The sequence below is a fragment of the Carassius auratus genome, unplaced genomic scaffold, assembly GCF_003368295.1.
Source record: "Carassius auratus strain Wakin unplaced genomic scaffold, ASM336829v1 scaf_tig00000876, whole genome shotgun sequence".
NCBI classification, from domain to species: Eukaryota; Metazoa; Chordata; class Actinopteri; order Cypriniformes; family Cyprinidae; genus Carassius; species Carassius auratus.
The window spans coordinates 679464-700135 of NW_020523328.1; the positions used below are offsets into that span (position 1 = coordinate 679464).

A 20672-nucleotide genomic window follows, 5' to 3' on the forward strand; every position below is an offset into this window, starting at 1 on the left:
TTGACGCAAAAACTACCCGATCTAACAGATGTGATAATTGCAATAAATAAGCAAAAGTGAAGTTCAGTCCCCGTTTAATTTGTATACATATGTTAGTTTATATCACAACAGAAAAAGCTGTTATATTGTGTCAGTCTGAGTTTCAGTCTGTATTGCATGTAAATCCAATAACAACCATTATTTGTTATTTCATGGTGAGGCAAGAAATATATTTTCCTTAGTTGGCTTTGCAATATACAATTTGACCACTGTAGTTTGATTTACAAACAAATGTCTCGCATGAGCTGGTTGTTTTTAGTGAATTAAAAACATACAGTGTGACCCGGGTTACCAGGTCTGCGAAACAACAGCCCAATTGCTAGTGAAAACTATAACAATTGCGTTTTTCTTTTTTGGGGGTTTTTCCCCATTGTTGGGGGTCCCCTACTTTGAAATGGTGAGATAGTGTAACCAGGGTTGCTAAACAAAACCAGCTCAATTGCTGTTGAAAACTAGCCCAATAGTGTTTTTTTCTATGTTTTTTTCCACTCTGTCTGAGGTTCCCTCCTTTAAAATGGCAAGATAGAGAGATCGCTTTAAAACGTGGACTTAAAAAAAACCTGCATGAAAACTTGGCAGACTTGGCAGCACTAGTGTTAGTCTTGGTTTTTACAACAAATGAACCGTGAAGTCGTGAGACAAAAGTGAGCTGGTTCTGTTTAGCGAGTCAAAAACATTGCAAGTGGTCAGTGTAGTCTGATTCCAGAAATGAGTAACTCAGGCAGTTCTTGTAATGCAATAGTGCCTTACTGTAAAACTATGTAAGCAGAGTGGACATGTACTGTATAACTGAAATGAATCAAATCTAGAGCTTGTGAATCCAAATGAAAACAATTTGGGAAATTGATACCAAGGCCTGTAATAACCTTGCAGATTATTAAGATTTACAATATACATTAAGGCAAAAACAAATTCTGGGCACATGAATGCACCCCTGCAAATTGATGTCCCCATAACCAAGTTTGTTATAAAGGCACACGCTTCCATGGTGTAATGCAGTCCGCCCTTATGAGTCATCCCTCCTCAACACCGCATGGGAAATACGAGGACGTGCCCCGATCAAAAGAGCTCTGGCAATAATACGCTCAGTTTATTCTGGAGTATATGAAGAGTAACGTCACCAGCGATAAGGTTATCAGCAACAGTGATGTCAGACATTTATCTGGTTGCAGGTGGGAATTAGCTGAATTCCCCAGGCCTCAGGATCCTGTTTCTGACCCCGTCTTCCTAGTAAATACATTCTTTAAGCACTGATGTAACTACAATCTGTTTTTATTATTCCTTTGCACGATGTGGGGTTGCGGCATGATGACACGGTTTATGTCAGAGTAAAAACAGCTCTCAGAGGCGATGTATAATCATAATTATGGGCCGGAATTGGGGGGTGTAGGGCACTCCCACCACCAGCGAAGCTACATGAAAGCTTCATGCTTCACAGCTCTCAGACTGCAGTTCTCAGTTTGGTATAAAAGGTTTTGGACTCCACACTGATCAGAGAGAACGATGGGTGACTTTAAATATAGTGTTACTGCAGCTGCAATCAACCTGGCAGATGATGCACCATGGAAGAAGATCCAGAAGAACACCTTCACGCGCTGGTGCAACGAACACCTGAAGTCTGTGGAGCTGCAGATCAGCGATCTCAAGTTCGATCTGAGCGATGGCCTCATCCTTATCTCACTGCTGGAGGTACTGAGCCATAAGAGGATGTTTAGAAAGTACCACACGCGACCAACCTTCAGACAGCTCAAGCTAGACAATGTTTCGGTGGCTCTGGAGTTTTTGGATCATGAAAAAGTGAGGTTGGTGTCTATAGGTGAGTTCGTTCAAAAGAAGGTGTTCGCAACAATTTATTAGTAGCTTTCTCAAGTGCTTTTATTTAACCCATATGTACAGCATTTTAAAGATCTAGTTTTTGAAGTTCACATTGAAGCAATCTGCTGTTTTAAAGTCACGTGTTCAAAAATATCTACAGATATAGACCAAATAAATCTGGAGAATAATAGATGAGTTGGAGAGAATCGTGAAAGTCATCTTTCCAAAATCGTTTCTTTTTTTTAATGTATTTTTTGTAAAACGTAATTAATATCACAGAGACTTTGCAGTGATTTATTTACTTTTTTTTTTTTTTTTTACATATCAAGTATGTCAAAGCACGCACTGCATGAATAAACAGGGCTAACTTTAAAATGAATCCATGTTCATACTCCCCTTAAATTAAAAGCATGAAATTAGAATGAACAAGCCATGATTCACCTTTAATTATACTAATTAGGCAAAATAGCAAGTATAATTGTCTGTATGCTGTTAACATAGTTTCTTGCTTACAGCAGCTAGGGCTATTACGCCATATAGGTGAACATTTGATTATAATAATTTTACTTTAAACATTCACTTTACATTGTTTAATTTCCATGTACAATTATGATGTGACTGCCAGGGTTGTTATGGTTAACTACAACTATTAAATGTGTCTTTGTTAATTGAAATTGAGCTGAAATAAAATATAAATGTAAATAGGAGATAAAAAACTTCGAAATTAGAAATGTTTGCATGGCAACTGACTAAAAATTAAGTTAAAGTACCAGAATGACCAAAAAAAAAAAAATGAAGTAAAAATAACATTAAATATAAATATTAAAAAAACAATGAAATTACAAAATGTATAAGATAAACTACAATGTAAAACGAAAAGTGAAAATATATAAAAATAATAATTCATAATATTAACCATGTAAATTATTTTACAATGGTGATTATCAATTTTATTATATCTACATCTATGACTAATAGCTCAGTTTGTCTCTTAATGAAGGTCAGTAATGTCAATAAGCTGCGTCTGTTGTCTGAAAAGCATTAGCATTTCTTCAGAAAGACGTCATCAGGTGTTGAGCTCAGTCTTCACAGATAATGAACTGAATTGCTGGTCCCACATGTTTTTCATATAAATTCCTGTGCATGGCCCCTTCCCTAATTAGGGAGGGTAGTCATTGGGTCAAAGTGTCCTAGTGTCAAATTGGGGACGGCACTTCAGTCGATTAGCTGTTTCCTGGACTAGAACCGTGTTCCCAGCGGAACTCTCTTGTTTGGATGTCATGGATAAATGACAAAAAGCATTTGGTGTATTAAAAAAATGTAAAAGTAAAATCGCCATGTGACGGTCTCTAAATAAAAAGAACAAACAGACACACCTTCACTGTCTTTATACAGACAGTAAGGCCATAGTGGACGGGAACTTGAAGCTGATCCTGGGTCTAGTCTGGACCCTGATACAGCATTACTCCATCTCCACCCCAGTGTGGGAGGATGAGGCAAACGAATCAGTCTCCAAACTGACTCCAGAGATGAGGCTTCTGGGATGGATCCAAAACAAAGTCCCTGAGCTGCCCATAACTAACTTCAGCCAGGACTGGCAGGATGGCAAGGCCCTCGGTGCATTAGTGGATGGACTGGCACCAGGTAAACCAAGTTTCTCATATAGTGCTTTTTAAACTCCCCGTGGTCATGTGATCAAAAGCCTTTTACCAGAGGTTTTTGTCTTACGAAATGATTGTTCTGGTTTGTGCAGGCTTGTGTCCTGACTGGGAGAGCTGGGACACGGTGCATCGGGTGAGTAACACTAAAGAAGCCATGCAGCAAGCTGATGATTGGCTTGGCGTTCCACAGGTGAGTTCAGCCAGAATAGACTGGCCAGTTATGATAACATTCTCAGTGATTGATTTGCTCATATCAATGTGTGAATACTTTTTATTATTATTTTTTTTACATATCTATAATTAACTTTATCAAGCTCATAGCCCCAGAGGAGATTCTTGATCCAGCTGTGGATGAGCAGTCAGTGATGACATACCTCTCACTTTTCCCCAAAGCCAGACTGAAACCTGGAGCTCCACTCAAGCCAAAGAAAGGTTGGGCACATTATAAGCCCCCCTGCTGTTTAGTCTTTTGATGTTGTCACAAATAATGAAAGGAAAAGATGCATCATGATGATAATCAAACATTTGTTGATGAGAGAAGTTTCTGCAGGTTATTGATACGCAGTGTTGAGAAGGTTACTTTGCAAATGTAACAAATATAATGTTACAGATTACAAGTTACCTTATTTAAAATGTGATAACTCTTTCAATTACTTTATTAAAGTGATTAAACTTATTACATTATACAATCTAATTAATGTTTTAACCTGTTAATCATTATCAAAATCCTTCATCACTTAAAGCTGCAGTAGGTAACTTAAAATAATTTTTTTTACATATTTATTAAACCTGTCGTTATGTCCTGACAGTAGAATATGAGACAGATAATCTGTGAAAAAAATCAAGCTCCTCTTGCTCCTCCCAGTGGTCCTATTGCCATTTGCAGTTACAGACCGCTCCCGGTAAAAATAACCAATCAGAGCTGCGGTCCGTAACTTTGTTTGTGTTCAAAATGTAGAAAAATGTATATAATAAGCGAGTACACCATGAATCCATTTTCCAAACCGTGTTTTTAGCTTGTCCTGAATCACTAGGGTGCACCTATAATAAGTGTTTATATTCAGACTATTTTAGATTGCTTCAGGGGTACCGCGGCAGAGTAACCCAGCACCTTTGTGACTCTTCATAGACATAAACAGAGAGAAGTAGTTCTGGCTACGATGTTCTTCTGCAAGACGCAAGCAGTTCTGTTTATTAACCGCTAGAGCGTCAAAAGTTCCCTACTGCAGCTTTAAATCAAGATTACAAAAATGTAATTTTAAAGCACAGCACTGGAATGCACTTTTTAAACACTGAAACACATTATCAGACGCCATGGTGTCAACTATAGTTATGTTAACTAATTTTTAATGAACTGTTGTATAAAAGCAATATCACATCTGCAGTTGTGCTGTTATTGGTCTCAATATCAGCCGCACCTGCAGCCTCACTCCTTCAGTCAACACCTTGATGTTGTTATGACACGTAATTGACATGGTATGTGTCAGTTACCAATATCCAGTTATTTTCATAATGTGTACAACCTTGAGAATCTTGGGTGTCATTTCATTTATTAATTTTTTTGTATCACCCTCTCATGCAATTTAAAATCTCACTTTCTATTTATTTATTTTTTTTCAGTGCCTAAACCCAAAGCCTGTCGTGCCACAGGACGGGGACTGCAGTCCAAAGGCATAAGAGTAGGTCAGCTGGCCCAGTTTAAGGTGGACACCCACAAAGCTGGGCCTGGAAATCTGGAGGTCAATATTAGAGACCCCAGTGAGTAATAGTCCATTATTCATAATCTGTATGAAGATTGTACACAATTAGGTATTCACTGTTAGGGCTAACTAAAATGTTATCCTGTTTTTTAGATGGTAAGGAAGTGGCTGTTACTCAGAAGGACACACATGAAGGTGTATATACCTTTGAATATACACCCACTGCTACAGGAGATCACACAGTGGAGATCACTTGGGTTGGTCAGCACATTGCCAAGAGGTTAGCTCTCATTTAACATAATAGCTGATAAACATTAACGTTTCATTTTAATTTGAAGATTAAGCTTCTTATTTTTCTGTTACAGCCCATTTAAAGTCAATGTTGGTTCAAAAGCTGGGCCACAGAAGATCCGGGCATGGGGACCAGGACTGGAGGGAGGGACTGTGGGTTTGTCAGCTGATTTCTTAGTGGAATCCGTTGGTGCAGATTCGGGCATGCTGGGTGAGTGGGTGTTTATGTACAGCGGGTAAAATAAATATTGAACACGTCAATAATTTTCTCAGTAAATATATTTCTAAAGGTGCTGTTGAATTTTCACCAGATGTCGTTAACAGTCAGAGTATTCCATACAAAGAAAAGAAGAAAAAAAAAGGAAACATAAATTCTGAAATTAAGTTATATGTTATATAAATGAATGACACAGGGAAAAAGTATTGAACACATGAAGAAAGGGAGGAGCAAAAACACATATCAGTAAATAGAAAGCAATCCTGCCTTTTGTAAAATGAAATTAATATTAGTTGGTTCAGTCCCAACTGATGGCCTATAAAAAGTTGTCTCATTACCTACTGTCACACAAGAAACCTTTCATGATGGGTAAAAGCAAAGAGCTCTCTCAAGACCTTCACAACCTTACTGTTGCAAAATATACTGATGGCATTGGTTACAGAAGGATCTCTAAACTCCTGAATGTTCAAGTGAGCACTGTTGGGGCCGTAATCTCGAAGTGAAAAGAACATGACTTCACCATAAACCAGCCACAACCAGTGAAAATAACTATCAGAAGAGTTTTCTAAGAGCCAAGGATCACTTGTGGAGATCTTTAGAAAGACCTGGAATTAGCAGGTGCAATTGTTTCAAAGAATACAAAAAGTAATGCACTTAACCGCCATGGCCTGTATATTGCTGAATGAAAAAGCTTGTTTAAAGTTTGCTGCACAACATTTAGACAAGCCTGTGAAATACTGGGAGAAATTAGTCTGGTCAGATTAGACCAAATTTGTACTCTTTGGATGCCATAATACACACCATGTTTGGAGGTCAAATGGCACTACACATCACCCCAAAACTTCATGGTGTAGCACTAGCAAAATTCAGATAATTGAAGGAAGGATGAATGGAAAAATGTACCGAGACATTGTTGATAAAAATCTGCTGCCATCTACAAAGATGATAAAGATGAAACGAGGGTGGACATTCCAGCGAGACAATGATCCCAAACACAGCCAAGGAAACTCTCAGTTGGTTTCAGAGAAAGAAAGTAAAGCTGCTAGAATGGCCCAGCCAATCACCTGACTTGATTCCAACAGAACATCTACGGAAAGAACTAAAGATTAGAGTTCATAGAAGAGGCCCATGGAACATTCAAGATTTGAAGACCATTTGTGTGGAAGAATGGGCCAAAATCACACCTGAACATATGTTGAGTTGTGTTGTGTTGTGTTGTGTTTTGCTTTGTGTTATGTAAAACAGTTAACATTAATTACCATCAAAAAGGAACAGTTAATTTATACCTTCAGATAAAATGTACTACTAACAAAATGGTACAGCTAATTTATACTTTACCAATTATCTTTGCAAGGTTTTGCCATTGAAGGTCCATCTAAGGCAAAGATTGAGTGTGATGACCGTAATGATGGCTCCTGCCTTGTGCGGTTCTGGTCAACTGAGGCCGGTGAGTATGCTGTACACGTAATGTGTGATGATGAAGAAATCCAGGACAGTCCCTTCATGACCTCCATCAGACCTAAGAGAAAAGACTTCCACCCTGAAAAGGTAAAATACTATATTCTCACCTATTAAAGGGATAATTCACCCAAAAATGAAAATTCTGTCAGTAATTACTCACCATCAAGTCGTTCCAAAGACATTCATCTTTGGAAAACAAATGAAGATATTTTTGATGAAATCCCAGAGCTTTCTTACCCTTCATTGACAGCAATGCAGCTACCACGTTCAAGGCCCTGAAAAGTAGTAAGGACATTGTTAAAAGATCATTGTGCACAAAAAGTATTCTCATAGCTTCATAAAATTGTCACATGTGTACTATTTTAACAATGTCCTTTCTATGCCTTGAATGTGTCAGTTGTGTTCCTGACTATGAAAGAAAGCTCTAGGATTTCATCAAAATATCTTAATTTGTGTTTAGAAGATGAACGAAGGACTTACGGGTTTGAAACAACATGATGGGGAGTAATTAATGACAGAATTTTCATTTTTTGTGAACTATCCATTTTGCAGACATGTCTAGTGTGAGAGCCCTTGCTCTTTTCAGAGAGATCCATTTTATATGAAGGAGATGTTTTCATTAGATGTGAAATTATTTCATTAGTTATGCATGTTGGGTTTTAGGTGACAGTAGAAGGACCAGGTGTTTCCCAAACCGGCTGCATAGTGAACCTTCAAACCAAATTCACAGTAGATACCAGGCGAGCTGGTGAAGGAGAACTTAAAGTTTATGCTCAGGTATTAAATGCAGTAAAATATTTATGATTGTTCTTCACATTAATAAAATTAATAAATTAAAAGCAATTATAATATTCAGAGTGATTTGACTTCTTCACAGAGAGCAGATGGAGAGTGTGTAGATGTCATTGTTGCTTCTGAACAATCTGGTGTCTTTGTCTGCTCCTACATCCCGTCATCTCTCTCCAAACACACCATTGCTGTGGCTTGGGGAGGAGTCATGGTTCCCGGGAGTCCTTTCATTGTGAGTGCATATATTGGTGTTGAAAAATGTTTTAAACATGATCGTATAATATGAAGTGGGAAATGTAAAACTGAGAATGTGATGTACAACAATAACAACTGAAGCTCATTCTGATGCATTTCATTTACATGATCTAATGAAGTTAGAGAAGACACATGTTCCCCAATTTGGTTTGCATCATGTTGCATTAATGTTCCAGCATCTGTTGCCTTATGAAATTCCATTTGATCTCGCAGTGGCTTTAAACCTGTCTGGTGATGATGTACTGCTGCTTAATGCTGCAGCCAGAGCTCACTGGAATGTAAAAGGATGTTTATTACTCTATTTGTACTGGCATTGCCTCTGTCAAGAGGGAATGAAACCATGCTTATTGAAATCACGTGAAAAAATTTATAATAAAAAACAAGCCAATGAGCACTAAAAGAAACGTAATCTTCAGTTCTTTGGAAGCCTGTAATTGCTGCGCTGAAAAGTTTTGTATGATCTCTGAATCATTGCTCTTTCAGGTGACACCTCGCACGATTAAGATTACACCATGTAGCCCAGTCTGGTTTAAACCAGATGGATCGGAAGTGTATTACTCTGGTGAGTGTAAAGAAACAGTCTTTTTTTTAATCAAAATGTTATCATCATTTACTCATTGTCATGTTATTCCAGACCTGTATGGTGGAATGCAAAAAGAGAAATTTTGAAGACTCTTCACACAACTTAGTGTACGGAACAATCGAATTTCAAATTGATAAAAAATAATAGATCCAAATATAAATATGCAGCTACAGATTTTTATTTTATGGATGTGTAAAAATGCAATAATCAAATAAATCATTGATAAAAAATATAAAATTTGGGGGTAGGGGGGCGGTAAACTTTATTTTAAACTTTAACTTTAAAGTTATTTAAATTAAAATGAAATTATATTTATGCATTTAGCAGATGCTTTTATCTAAAGCGACTTACAGTGCATTCAGGATTACATTTTTTACCTAATGTGTTCCCTGGGAATTGAACCCACAACTGATATATAATTTATTAATAATATATATTTTAAATTAAATTACTTAATTATTATTATTAAATTATTAAAAAGTAATATCACCTCTTAATTGTAAATATAGTGATATTAATGTCTCTGATTTTTTTATTTTAATTGATATGATTGTGTTCAGATGACGAGATGGACCTTGATGAAGACTTCCCAGAGAACGTACGGCCTGGAGGCCATGGAGAGCTTGTTATGAACATAATCAGCCCATCTAACATCCAAGCCGATGCCTCAAAGGTATTGAGGCTTACGCATTTTGTGTATTCGCTTGAGTAGTGTAGTATCAGATGTTGTTTGTTTCTTCAGGTAAGAGCTCATGGTCCAGGCCTAAAAGAAGGTTTTGTTGGAGAACAGGCTGAGTTCATCATTGACACAAGCAGAGCAGGCAGTGGAAGACTTGCCATAAGAGTGGATGGACCCTGTGAAGTTACTCTCCAATGTCTGGACAATCAAGATGGCACTTGTACAGTGTTTTACCTTCCCAAAGAGCATGGGATGTATAATATAAATGTCCTTTTTGACAACTCTTACATAACTGGCTCTCCATTCCAGCCTGTTATAAAGAAGCCGATTGACCCCTCTAAGGTTTTGGCTACAGACCTTGATCTGCTACAGGGGAGAGTCGGTGAACCTTGCATTGTAAATATAAACTGCCCAATGGCAGGATCTGGAGCTCCATCTGTTCAGGCTGTCTCCGACTCAGGAGTCATTGTCCAAACCGAAGTGAAGGAGAATGAAGACGGCACCTACACAGCGGTTTATGTGCCTCTAACTGGAGGCGTATATACGCTGCTTCTGAAATATGGAGAAAAGGAGGTGCCTTTTCGTAAAGTTATGGTTAATCCAAAGGCCTACAAAAGCCATGTAAAAGTGAGCAGACGAGGTGAAAAGACCCCTATAGGTTTGTCCCATTGCCATTGGTTTGAATTCAGATTATATTTGTTTTCTTGACTTTGTCTTCTCGTCCGTTCTGTTGTTTCAGGCGTTGTGGCTAGTGATAGGGAAACTGATACATGTCAAGTTGTTGCAAATGGTTTGGGTCTCCAAAAGGGCCTGACTGGACATCCTAATGTATTTCGTGTAAATGCCAGGTAAGAGGAAGTTAATTTCAAATATGCATTCAGAGCCAAAAACGACTGGCAACCCCATTTGATCCATAATGCTTCTCTTTCTCAGCAGATCTTCAGTTGGTGATTTGGACATAACAGTGGAGGGTCCGTCTGAGTGTCAGGTGACATGTGAAGACAGCGATGAAGGCATGTATAATGTGGAATATATTCCTTCAGTGCCTGGTGACTATAAGGTCACCATTACCTGTGGAGAGAACCACATTCCAGGTCAGCTTTACATTCACCAGAAACAATTGCTATTTTCCTTTATTTTATTTACTTCTATTATATGAAATCATTCCTAGCACAAGAAAGTATCATTTCAGTTCTAGGTATGATCAAGTTGCTTTTACTAGGTTATATTTAGGTCATTAATATTGAATCATTATTAAAATATTTTTCATGTAAAATTCTTTAATGTAAATAAACTATTTTTATTGAGAGATTTGTTTGACTGGTGAATTCGCCTTTTATAATGATAGTAAAGCTCCGAGTTGACAGGAAGTGAATCAGAATTAATCAAACTTAGAATTTTGTCTTGAATTAAACCTATATATTGTATATAGTTTAGTTGATTGTATGACATTTGTTATCCACTTTTTTCTCACCATGATGATCGCAGTGTTGCTAACATTTTTTATTAACACACACACACACACACACACACACACACACACACATATATATATATATATATATATATATATATATATATATATATATATATATACGCTCACACATGCATGCACACTTAAATGAAATTGATGTTTTACACAAATGTTGTCTAAATTAAACAGGAAGTCCATTTATTGCATCAGTGAAAGATGTTTCAAGTATGCAGTCAGGGATCTGTGTATCTACAAATACTGATACTCATGGTAAGTATTTGTATTTTTTTTTTTCTTCTTGAGATTAAATGTGTCCAATGCAAGAAGTCATGTCTACACATTTGGCACAGGTACTGAAGTGCCAGAAATCAAATACAGTGGACAAGGGATTTACAGGTCAAGTCCACCTCCATCAGTGGAAGACACAGATTCCTTCATAGATCCTCAGAGACCTTGTGGAAGCAGCAGGTTAGATTATATATATTTTCAATCTAAAACAATGTTATATGACAATTATCTGAACACCTATATCCTCAACTGTTTTAATTGTAGTCCCATCCAGTTCCAAACACTGCCTAGCCGTGACCGTAATACAGAGAATCCCTCAGCTTGTGGTGGGGATATGGCAGAGGTGATTGTTCCTGGTTTTAAAGGTGGAATCTGTGGTAAAACCCCTCAAAGTTTTACGATTGACTGCAGTAGCAGTGGAGAAACACCAGAGACTGTTGCTGTGGTGAGACCCGATGGTGAGCACAAAGTAAAATGTTTAAGCTTGCAAGCGTTGGGAAAATCATTTTTGAGAAGCTTTGAATGTTTGCACTGTAGGTTCCTTCGAGCTTCTGGAGGTGACAGACAGTGGAGATGGCACTTATACTGTTGTCTATTTGCCCACCATGGATGGCTGTCATTTGTTAATGGTGAAATTCACAAATGATGAGAGCTTTAATCGGTGAGACCTGTTTTTTGTTGTTGTAGGGAATGTTAAATTTTGTGGGCTATATGTTTATTCCAAGGTCAAATGTTTTTTGTTTGTTTTGTTTATTTTTACTTTGAGTAGCATCTCTTAAAAAAAAAATTGTTTAAAAATAGTTAACTAAACTATTAACTTAAATATAGTTATACTAAATGGTAATTTAAACAATTTATTAAATATTTTTTATTGTGTATTCTTTGTACATTTTTATTTATTAATTGTTTATTTGTATTATATATATATATATATATATATATATATATATATATATATATATATATATATATATATATATATATATATATATATATATATATATATATATATATATATATAATTATTATTATTTTTTTATACAGACATTTCAAGTTTGAAGTGTTGCCAATAGATGACACTGCTCAAGTTGATGTATCAGGTCCAGGTCTGACATCAGGGGTGTGTGCCTGGCGTCCTCAAACATTTACTTTTGACTGCACCTGCACAAGAAAAGTCCCACAGTTTGTTGCCATAATGACACCAGATGGTATTACACCATGTATAATATTAGATCATAACTACTAATTCAATATTTCAGTTACAAGTGTTAAGTTGCACCTTTTGTTCATCATTAAATAAAGGCTTGACTGAGACGATAGAGGTTGAAGACAATGGCGATTGGACATACACTGTAAACTACACTCCTTCAATGGAAGGCCTTCATTCTCTGATGGTCAAATATGCTGAGGACCATTCCTTTTGCAGGTATGAGCATTGCATTCATGGGCACAAAATATAGATTAAATGCATAGGTTGTGTCCAGTAGAGAAATTTGATGCATGTTATTGTTCATTTACAGTCCTTTCCACTTTCATGTGTTGCCTGTGCCTAATTCTGATGATAAGCACTGTGGAGGTAAATGCTTTAGGAATGGTACTGCAGTTTTGGAATTGGGCTTAGAGGCACAAGTGTGTTTAAACACTCCTCAGACCTTCACAATCAATGGCAGTAGCACTGGCGAGCCGCCTGAGACTGTAGCTGTTGTTACACCTGATGGTGAGAAAGTAATGGAGAGGATCTATTATGTAGTGTTTACAACAGAATTTGACTCATTATTTCCCTTTGCAGGAACAATCAAGCTATTAAATGCAAAAGACAATGGAGATGACACATACTTGGTGTCATACTCCCCTTCTGCTGAAGGATCTCACTCAATTATGGTCAAATATACCAATGATGACTCCTTTAGAAGGTAGTTTTAGTTGGTAGCCACCCAATACATGCATTCCATGTCCACAGGTTCTTATTTCATGCTATCTTTCAGTCTTCTCAGGTTTCATGCAATACCTTCTCACTCTGGTAGCAGTGTTAAAGATGTCTTAAACAAAGAGGAGCGTTGGAGTCAGGAGGAAAGTGTCCACGCTAAAGCTCCTCATATACTTGCTAATGGCTGCAGTGTGGCACCAGAGACTGTCGCCACAATGACCGCTAATGCTCCCAACCGTGAGTTTAAAATATTGCTGGCATTTGCATGGCAGGATGTTTGATAGGGTTATCAGTTACATGGGGTTTTTGCATGTAGGTTCAATCGAACTTGCAGATGTGATGGAAAACAAGGACAGAACTTGTGCACCGGATATGGAGGGCTGCAATTCTGTAATGGATAAATACATCAATGAAGAGACTTTAAGAAGGTAAATTGGTAATTTAATGAGTCTGATTTATGTACGATTACCTGTAAGACATTTAGCCATTTCTATAGATCTACTAAAAATATTTGGTGTCTTATTTGTGTCTCAGCATCTCTGAGATCCCGGAAGACTTTACAGTTGGACATACAGAACCAAAGATTTGTGCTCCAATCCCTCAGTCGTTCAAAATCGGCTGCAGTAAATCTGGGAAGCCCCCTGAGTGTGCGCTGATGATCTCCCCCAACGGTGAGGATCCGCTTCTCTTCAGAGACGAATCAGATTTGTATTGCTGTATCTTGTGTAATTGTCAAAGCTTCGTATCTACAGGAAAGACTGAACTGACAGAGGTTAAAGAAAACGCAGATGGGACTTACTCTGTTAAATATTCTCCAAACATAGAAGGTCTTCATTCCTTGATGGTCAAATATGTTGATGATGAGTCATATTGCAAGTAAGAATGAATGTGTTCAGTATCTCAGAAAATTAGAATATTACTTAAGACCAATACAAAGAAAGGATTTTTAGAAATCTAGGCCAACTGAAAAGTATGATCATGAAAAGTATGTTCATGTATGTTCAAGTATTATTTCAAATAAATCTATTAATAACAACGGCTAAAAATAATTTGACAGTCTATCATTCTATTTGCTTTTCAGTGCTCTGAGATTCCATGTCCTGCCTGTAAAGGATCAACATGTATCCAATGCAACTGAGGTTTGTGGCGGACAATTAAAGGGAGATATCTGTGCTCAAACTCCTCGGACTTTCACAACTTGCTGCAAGACTAGCGAGGCCCCGGAGATTGACCCTATGAAAGCCGATGGTGAGCCCCTGATTATATGATCTGATTATATAATCATCTGATATTGACACAGAAACCTTGTTTATTGTGGTATTGATTTTGCAGGCAGTACAAAACTTGTTAAAGGGTTAAATAATGAGAACAAGATCAATGCTGTAAAACACACATCCTCTGCTGAAGGCTTGCACTCCTCCGCTATCAGAGATCCCAGTGAGGAGGATTTTCAAAAGTAAGAAGTTTATCACAGTCCAGTTTCTATCTAAACCATATACATTATTAATTCTATCTCAATATCCTCATTTATTTTTCACTAATTTTTGCTTTGTTTATCCCTTAATTAACTGACATGAATTATAGTCACCAGCCGCCGTCATCATGCAAACCTCAAGGTTTTCAAAACAAGGTATGAATGTGTGAAGCTTCCTCAAGGTTCATTTCAATCTGTTTAATGATGTCCTTGAGACATTTCGCACCCTGGATGTCTGTAATATCTTCATTATTTCTCATCAGGTTGAGGGCAGAAATCTAATTCCTCTTGGAGCCATTAATCAAGCAGGGTTTCTATCATGTGATATAGTCTTGCCATCAGACTTAAGTGAAGGTGAAATTACAGGTGAGATGTTACCCAGATTCACTTGTTCATGTGAAGAATCGCAGCTTTGCATCATTATTTGAACGGTTTTCACAGGTGAGGTGATCACGCCGTCTGGAAAGACAGCACAGCCCAGCGTGATTGATAACAAAGACGGCACCATCATGCTAAAGTTTGATCCTTCAGAAGAGGGTCTTCACCAGCTACTTATTAAATCATCCAGAAATGATCTACCAGGTTAGTCTGTGTGGAAAATATGGACTTAGTTCGTCAACAAACCAAATCAGATATTTAGTGTTTGCTTTACAGTTGATCATGCTTTAATGGATAAGCATAGAATATTTTAGAGCTTTGCATAACTACAAAAATATATATTCAATATTAATATGATTTAATTTATCCTTTAATTTACCCATAATGCTTTTTTTTTTTTTTTTTTATGATATAGAACTCAAACTTCCTCATATATGAATTATGGTTGTTTTGGAGGATAATTAAAATAAGATGTGTTGATTTTTAGCTATTTTGCCTTATTTTAATGCTTGTTTTGTCTTATTTTTAACCATTGTAAGTCATAGTTTTCCAAGGGCTCTTGGATGAGAACCACTACTTTTTTTCGTCCATATATTTGGCATGATGGCATTAATTTTGACTGACTTCACCCAGTAATCAACATTTGTGATATTTACTCCGTCAGAACAGTTTAAATCCCATTCTTTCTCCTTTCTGCAGAACTTCCACTGCAGTATTATGCTAATAGTCTTCCTAATCGCAGCACTATGGCCTATGGACGTGGCCTTGTGTATGGAATTGCAGATGAGACTGCAACATTCACCATCTGTCAGGAAGATTCAGCCACGAGTGAGCGTTTGTTTTGTGATCCCATAATAACAGACTGTGCACACTTTTGTGCAGTTGTACTGTATATTGTTTGTACATCCAATATTAGTTGACTTTGCTCAACTGCATGTCAATAGAACAGAGAACAGCAACAAATTCAAGTGGAAAGTGTGCTGAAATGGATCAACTTTATTAGCAAAAATACAGTAATAACATTGCTGCTATCAAAGCATAATGAAATATCATTCATTGCCATTATAATAGAGTGCATTAGAGTCTGCACATTTTCTCAGTGGCTTTGGTTCCTGAGGTATTTATTCCATTCATTTTTCACAGAAGGAGTTCTGAAAAAAATTCTGTTAAAATGTTGTAAGCTATGGACCAAGACAGCTAGGTGATGAACCAAGTTTTGGTTCACCACCAACTGTTGCATAATTCTTAGAGCTATTATCTTATTTTAGGTGAGCTGGACATCACAATTGAGGGTCCATCTGAGGCAGATGTGTGCTGCTTGGACAATGAAGATGGCTCTTGTACTGTGAGCTACTTCCCAACTGAGCCTGGAGATTATGAGATCCAGATTCAAAATGATGACGTGCCTATCCGAGGTAGTCCCTTCAAGTCCAGAATTGCTGGTATGGAAACCCCACCAACCCTCAAACCAAATCAAACCAGATCAAAGCTGAAATCACAAGATGCATGGTTTTTCTAACCCAATACAGATGGAAATGTGAGAAGGTCACAGGTAAAACTGGGCAGTGCGGCTGACTTTACCCTGGACATCACTGAAGACGATATAAGCCAGCTCTCAGCCAGCATCATGTCACCCGCAGGCAATAATGTTCCCTGTTTGCTGAGAACACAACCTGACAGCCATCTGGGTGAGCCATCTATTAATGAGCACACAGCTGCAGTTGGGGCAGAAATGAAATGACAAGCATTAATAAGCCTCAACAAATACGTTTTAGCATTTGATCACCTCAAGGACACCAGCATCCTTAGTGCCACTGTCAAACTTCATCAGAGGTGTGCTTGTTTGTTATGCAGGTGTATCATTCATCCCCAGAGAAACTGGTGAGCATCTGGTCAGCATCATGAAGGACGGTGAGCATGTGAGCAACAGTCCCATCTCTCTTTCCATCAGTCAGGCGGAGATGGGAGATAGCAGCAAGGTGAAAGCCTTCGGCCCCGGCTTACATACAGGGCACACCTTCTGCACATCTGAATTTGTGGTTGACACTTGGGATGCAGGTATGTTGCTATCTAGTCCAGTTAGTTGACTTATGACTTATATTACAGTATGGATTTTACCCTAAACTTGCATCCTACAGGATATGGTGGGCTAACAGTTGTAATTGAGGGTCCCAGTAAGGTAGATGTTCACACTGAGGAGCTGGAGCACGGAACCTGCAATATATCGTACTGCCCAATCAAGGCTGGGAATTACAAAATCTCCATTAAATTCTCTGATGAACACATTCCAGGTTAATACAACTGCCTTGTGCAAGCACATGTACTTGTATGTATTTTTATTTAACAAGGTCACATTAAATTGATCGAAAGTTAAAGACATTTTTAATGTTTCCAAAAAAAAACACTATCCTGAACAAACATGTTTTACAGTTTCACCAAAAAATTTAAATTACGCCACACAACTTTTTTTCATTTTTTTCCATCGATAATAAGAACTGTTTCCTAAGCTTTTTTAAATCAACATAATAAAATTATTTCTGGAGTAATGGCTCCTTAAAATTCAGCTTTGCCATCACAGGAATAGATTACATCTTAAAATATATTAAAAGGAATATTGAATATTGTTTTTATTTTCAAATTATAATATTTAATAACATTATACTTTTCTTTACTGTACTTTCGATTAAACAAATCCAGTGAGCATAAGAAACTTCTTAAAAAAAAAAATACTAACCCCAAAGTTTTGACAGATAGTGTATAAAGAATTTGTAAATATTGTATATTTTGGGTAAATTTATAAAAAAAATTTAATATAAGTTATAACTTAAAAAAAAAAAAAGCTCTTAAAATCCATTTTTAGAGGACATTAGAATTCTGATTTTACCTTTTCAAAATTAGTTGGAGTAAAGTATAATAAATGTATTAATATTATATTCCTCTTTACCAGGGAGTCCTTTTACGGCTGTGGTGACAGACCGTGGGCTTATGAGAGAGAACATCACCTACAACCAGAAAGCCGCTCCTATTGCTAGCATTGGGAGTGAATGCAGCTTAGCCTTCAAAGTCCCAGGTTAGATGAATAGCCCATCACACTAATCCAGGCCCTTTATCTGGCTTCTCCGGGACTCTGCAGTGCCGCTAACAAAAATACATTCCCTTTCATTACAGGTACTGATGCTGAGACGCTGTCTGCTTATGTGCATGAGCCCTCGGGACGTCCAGGAGAGGCAGTTGTTGTTGCCACAGGCAGTGACACCTATGCAGTGAGCTTTCTAGCTAAAGAGATGGGAGTTTATAATGTGACTGTAAATATCCAAGATCAGACAATCCCTGGCTGGCCACTGCAGTACACCGTCGGCCCACTTGGACAGGGAGGATGTGAAAAGGTCCAGGTGTGGGGGCAAGGCCTTCAAAAAGCTTTAGCAAGTGTTCCAGGTATCCCACTAATATTTTTGACGTTCTGTTTTTTGTTAATGTGAGGTGTTTTGTTACATACTCTGTGTCAGCTGGCTAAGTCAGTTGTGAGTCATTTCAAAAGTATGTACTGATTTCATTTTGCAGCTGACTTTAATATTTGGTCCCGTGAGGCCGGAGCAGGAACTCTGTCTGTCTCAGTAGAGGGTCCTGGAAAGATTGAGCTCCACTTCGACGATCAGCTGGATGGTTCTTGCATTGTGTCCTACACGGCTCAAGAGCCTGGTGGGTAATGACTAAGGTTTTAAAAAATTTGTGTTTTTGCAATTACAATATCTGTAATTGTATTGAATGGGATGAAAGGGTTTAAAGTAAGACGAACCAGTTAATACCAAAAACATAACAGAATTCATCAAATCCACTATTCTGGAGAACGATGGTCACTAGAGATCTGGAATAATTTTGAATCATTTAAAATAGATTTGTGATACTATGATAAAAACATAAATACAATAAAAAACATGTAAACAAAAGGATTATTGGAGCATGCTTTACAACCAAATACTAGGATTTCAGGATTTCTTGAAAGGTTCACCATTTACTAGCAATTTCTGAGTGAATTTTTTTCAGTGTAATTTTCCATTATTTAATATCATTTTCAAAACGTAAGTTAGTACTTTATTCAATATATGAAGACTTTTCCCATTCAAACCAAGGACAGTAATTAAAATGACAACAATAATGTTAACTATACATTTTTTTTAATTATTTGAGAATAGCGACATCCACTTCACAAAGGAACAATATTGTTAAAATTGTCAATAAGAATATTGACAGCCAATCAGAATTCATCCTGCTTTACACTTTATATAAATATAAATGTACATTTAAAATCATCGTATTAATTGATGATATTCTAAGGAAGGGGAGGGCACATTTATAGACCTATTTACAGAATTTGTTCTCTTGCAGGTGACTATGAGGTTTCAGTCATGTTTGATGAGGAGCATGTTTCTCAAAGCCCTTTCTATGTGTCTGTCAGTGCTGCCACAGATAAGAGTCTCACGCAAGGACAAAATGGCTCTGGTATGAATTAGCAATGTTTTGGAGACCATTTCTATTTTGCATTGGAGATATTTAAGTGTGTAGGTCTGATGGTACTTTGCTCTTTGCCAGCTATCGATCATAATCAGATGTGTAACAGTTCTGAGCGACCCTCTCTGTTAGACATGGAGATAAACACAACATCTGACAGCAGTGCTGAGCCAGTTTTCCTGTCTGATGCTAGTAAAGTCATCTGCCATGGCCCAGGCCTGAGTAAGGGCTTTCTAGGACGCAAAAACACTTTTTATGTGGACTGCAGTAAAGCTGGTGAGTACAGCTTGACATTAGCGAGTAATGTCTCCAGAGAAATGTGTCTCTCTCTCAGAACTGTGCAGCTGCTTTTGTGTTGTAGGACGAAACCTTCTCTTTGTGGGTATGCATGGCCCCACCGTCCCCTGCGAGCGGGTGTCAATCATTCACGTGGGCGGACATCAGTACAGGATCAACTATGCTGTGAAAGAAAGAGGAAAATACATATTAGCAGTGAAGTGGGGAGATGAACACATCCCTGGATCTCCATTCCATATTACTGTTCTGTGAAATGCCTACATCTGTGTATGTGTGTGTATACACTACTGTTCAAAAGTTCGAGGTTGGTCGGGTTTTGTTTTTTTAAGAAGTCTCCTGTGCTTTCCAAGCATGCACTTAATCAGAAATGCAGTAAAATAGCAAATAATAATAATAATAATTTTCATATATGTGACCCTGGACCATAAAACCAGTTAGAAGTAGGAAATGTATATTTGTAACAATAGCCAAAAAACATTGTATGGGTCAAAATTATCGATTTTTCTTTTATGCCAAAAATTACAAAAATATATTTTGTAAATTCCCTACTGCAAATATATCAAATCTTAATTTTTGATTAGTAATATGCATTTCTAAGGACTTCATTTGGCAATTTTCTCAATATTTCAATTTTATTTTTTAAATTTTTTTTTAACCCCAGAACCCTCAGAAATAGTTGTATCTCGGACAAACCATACATCAATAGAGGGTTTATTTATTCAGCTTTTAGTATGTGTAGAAAGCAAAAAAAAATTTTTAATTGACCCTTATGACTGGTTGTGTGGTCCAATGTCACATATTCAGCATCATTACTCCAGTCTTCAGTATCACATGA

At 37.3% G+C, this 20672-nt stretch overlaps 1 protein-coding gene across 3 annotated transcripts; it reads left to right on the plus strand.

Annotated features, from left to right (window-relative positions):
• Positions 1–210: 210 nt before the first annotated feature.
• Positions 211–20317, plus strand: flnbb (filamin B b). Of its 3 annotated transcripts, none has more exons than XM_026242136.1 (43): positions 211–1855; positions 3250–3498; positions 3608–3705; positions 3830–3947; positions 5136–5273; positions 5369–5495; positions 5581–5717; positions 7078–7271; positions 7848–7961; positions 8062–8205; positions 8712–8790; positions 9372–9484; positions 9554–10148; positions 10230–10338; positions 10424–10584; positions 11154–11234; positions 11315–11432; positions 11517–11710; positions 11790–11913; positions 12297–12460; positions 12555–12678; positions 12773–12969; positions 13042–13165; positions 13238–13416; positions 13496–13607; positions 13714–13850; positions 13932–14055; positions 14261–14427; positions 14512–14635; positions 14764–14809; positions 14917–15019; positions 15095–15235; positions 15731–15859; positions 16300–16473; positions 16561–16719; positions 16886–17089; positions 17170–17322; positions 17979–18101; positions 18200–18466; positions 18593–18730; positions 19418–19531; positions 19622–19816; positions 19902–20317. In XM_026242136.1, the coding sequence occupies exons 1-43, from the start codon at positions 1543–1545 to the stop codon at positions 20087–20089; spliced, it is 6792 nt and encodes a 2263-aa protein (XP_026097921.1). In that variant the 5' UTR covers positions 211–1542; the 3' UTR covers positions 20090–20317. The 3 variants fall into 3 exon arrangements, with proteins under 3 accessions (XP_026097921.1, XP_026097922.1, XP_026097923.1); XM_026242137.1 differs by having other exon boundaries at positions 10427–10584; XM_026242138.1 differs by having other exon boundaries at positions 9554–10130.
• Positions 20318–20672: the final 355 nt, after the last annotated feature.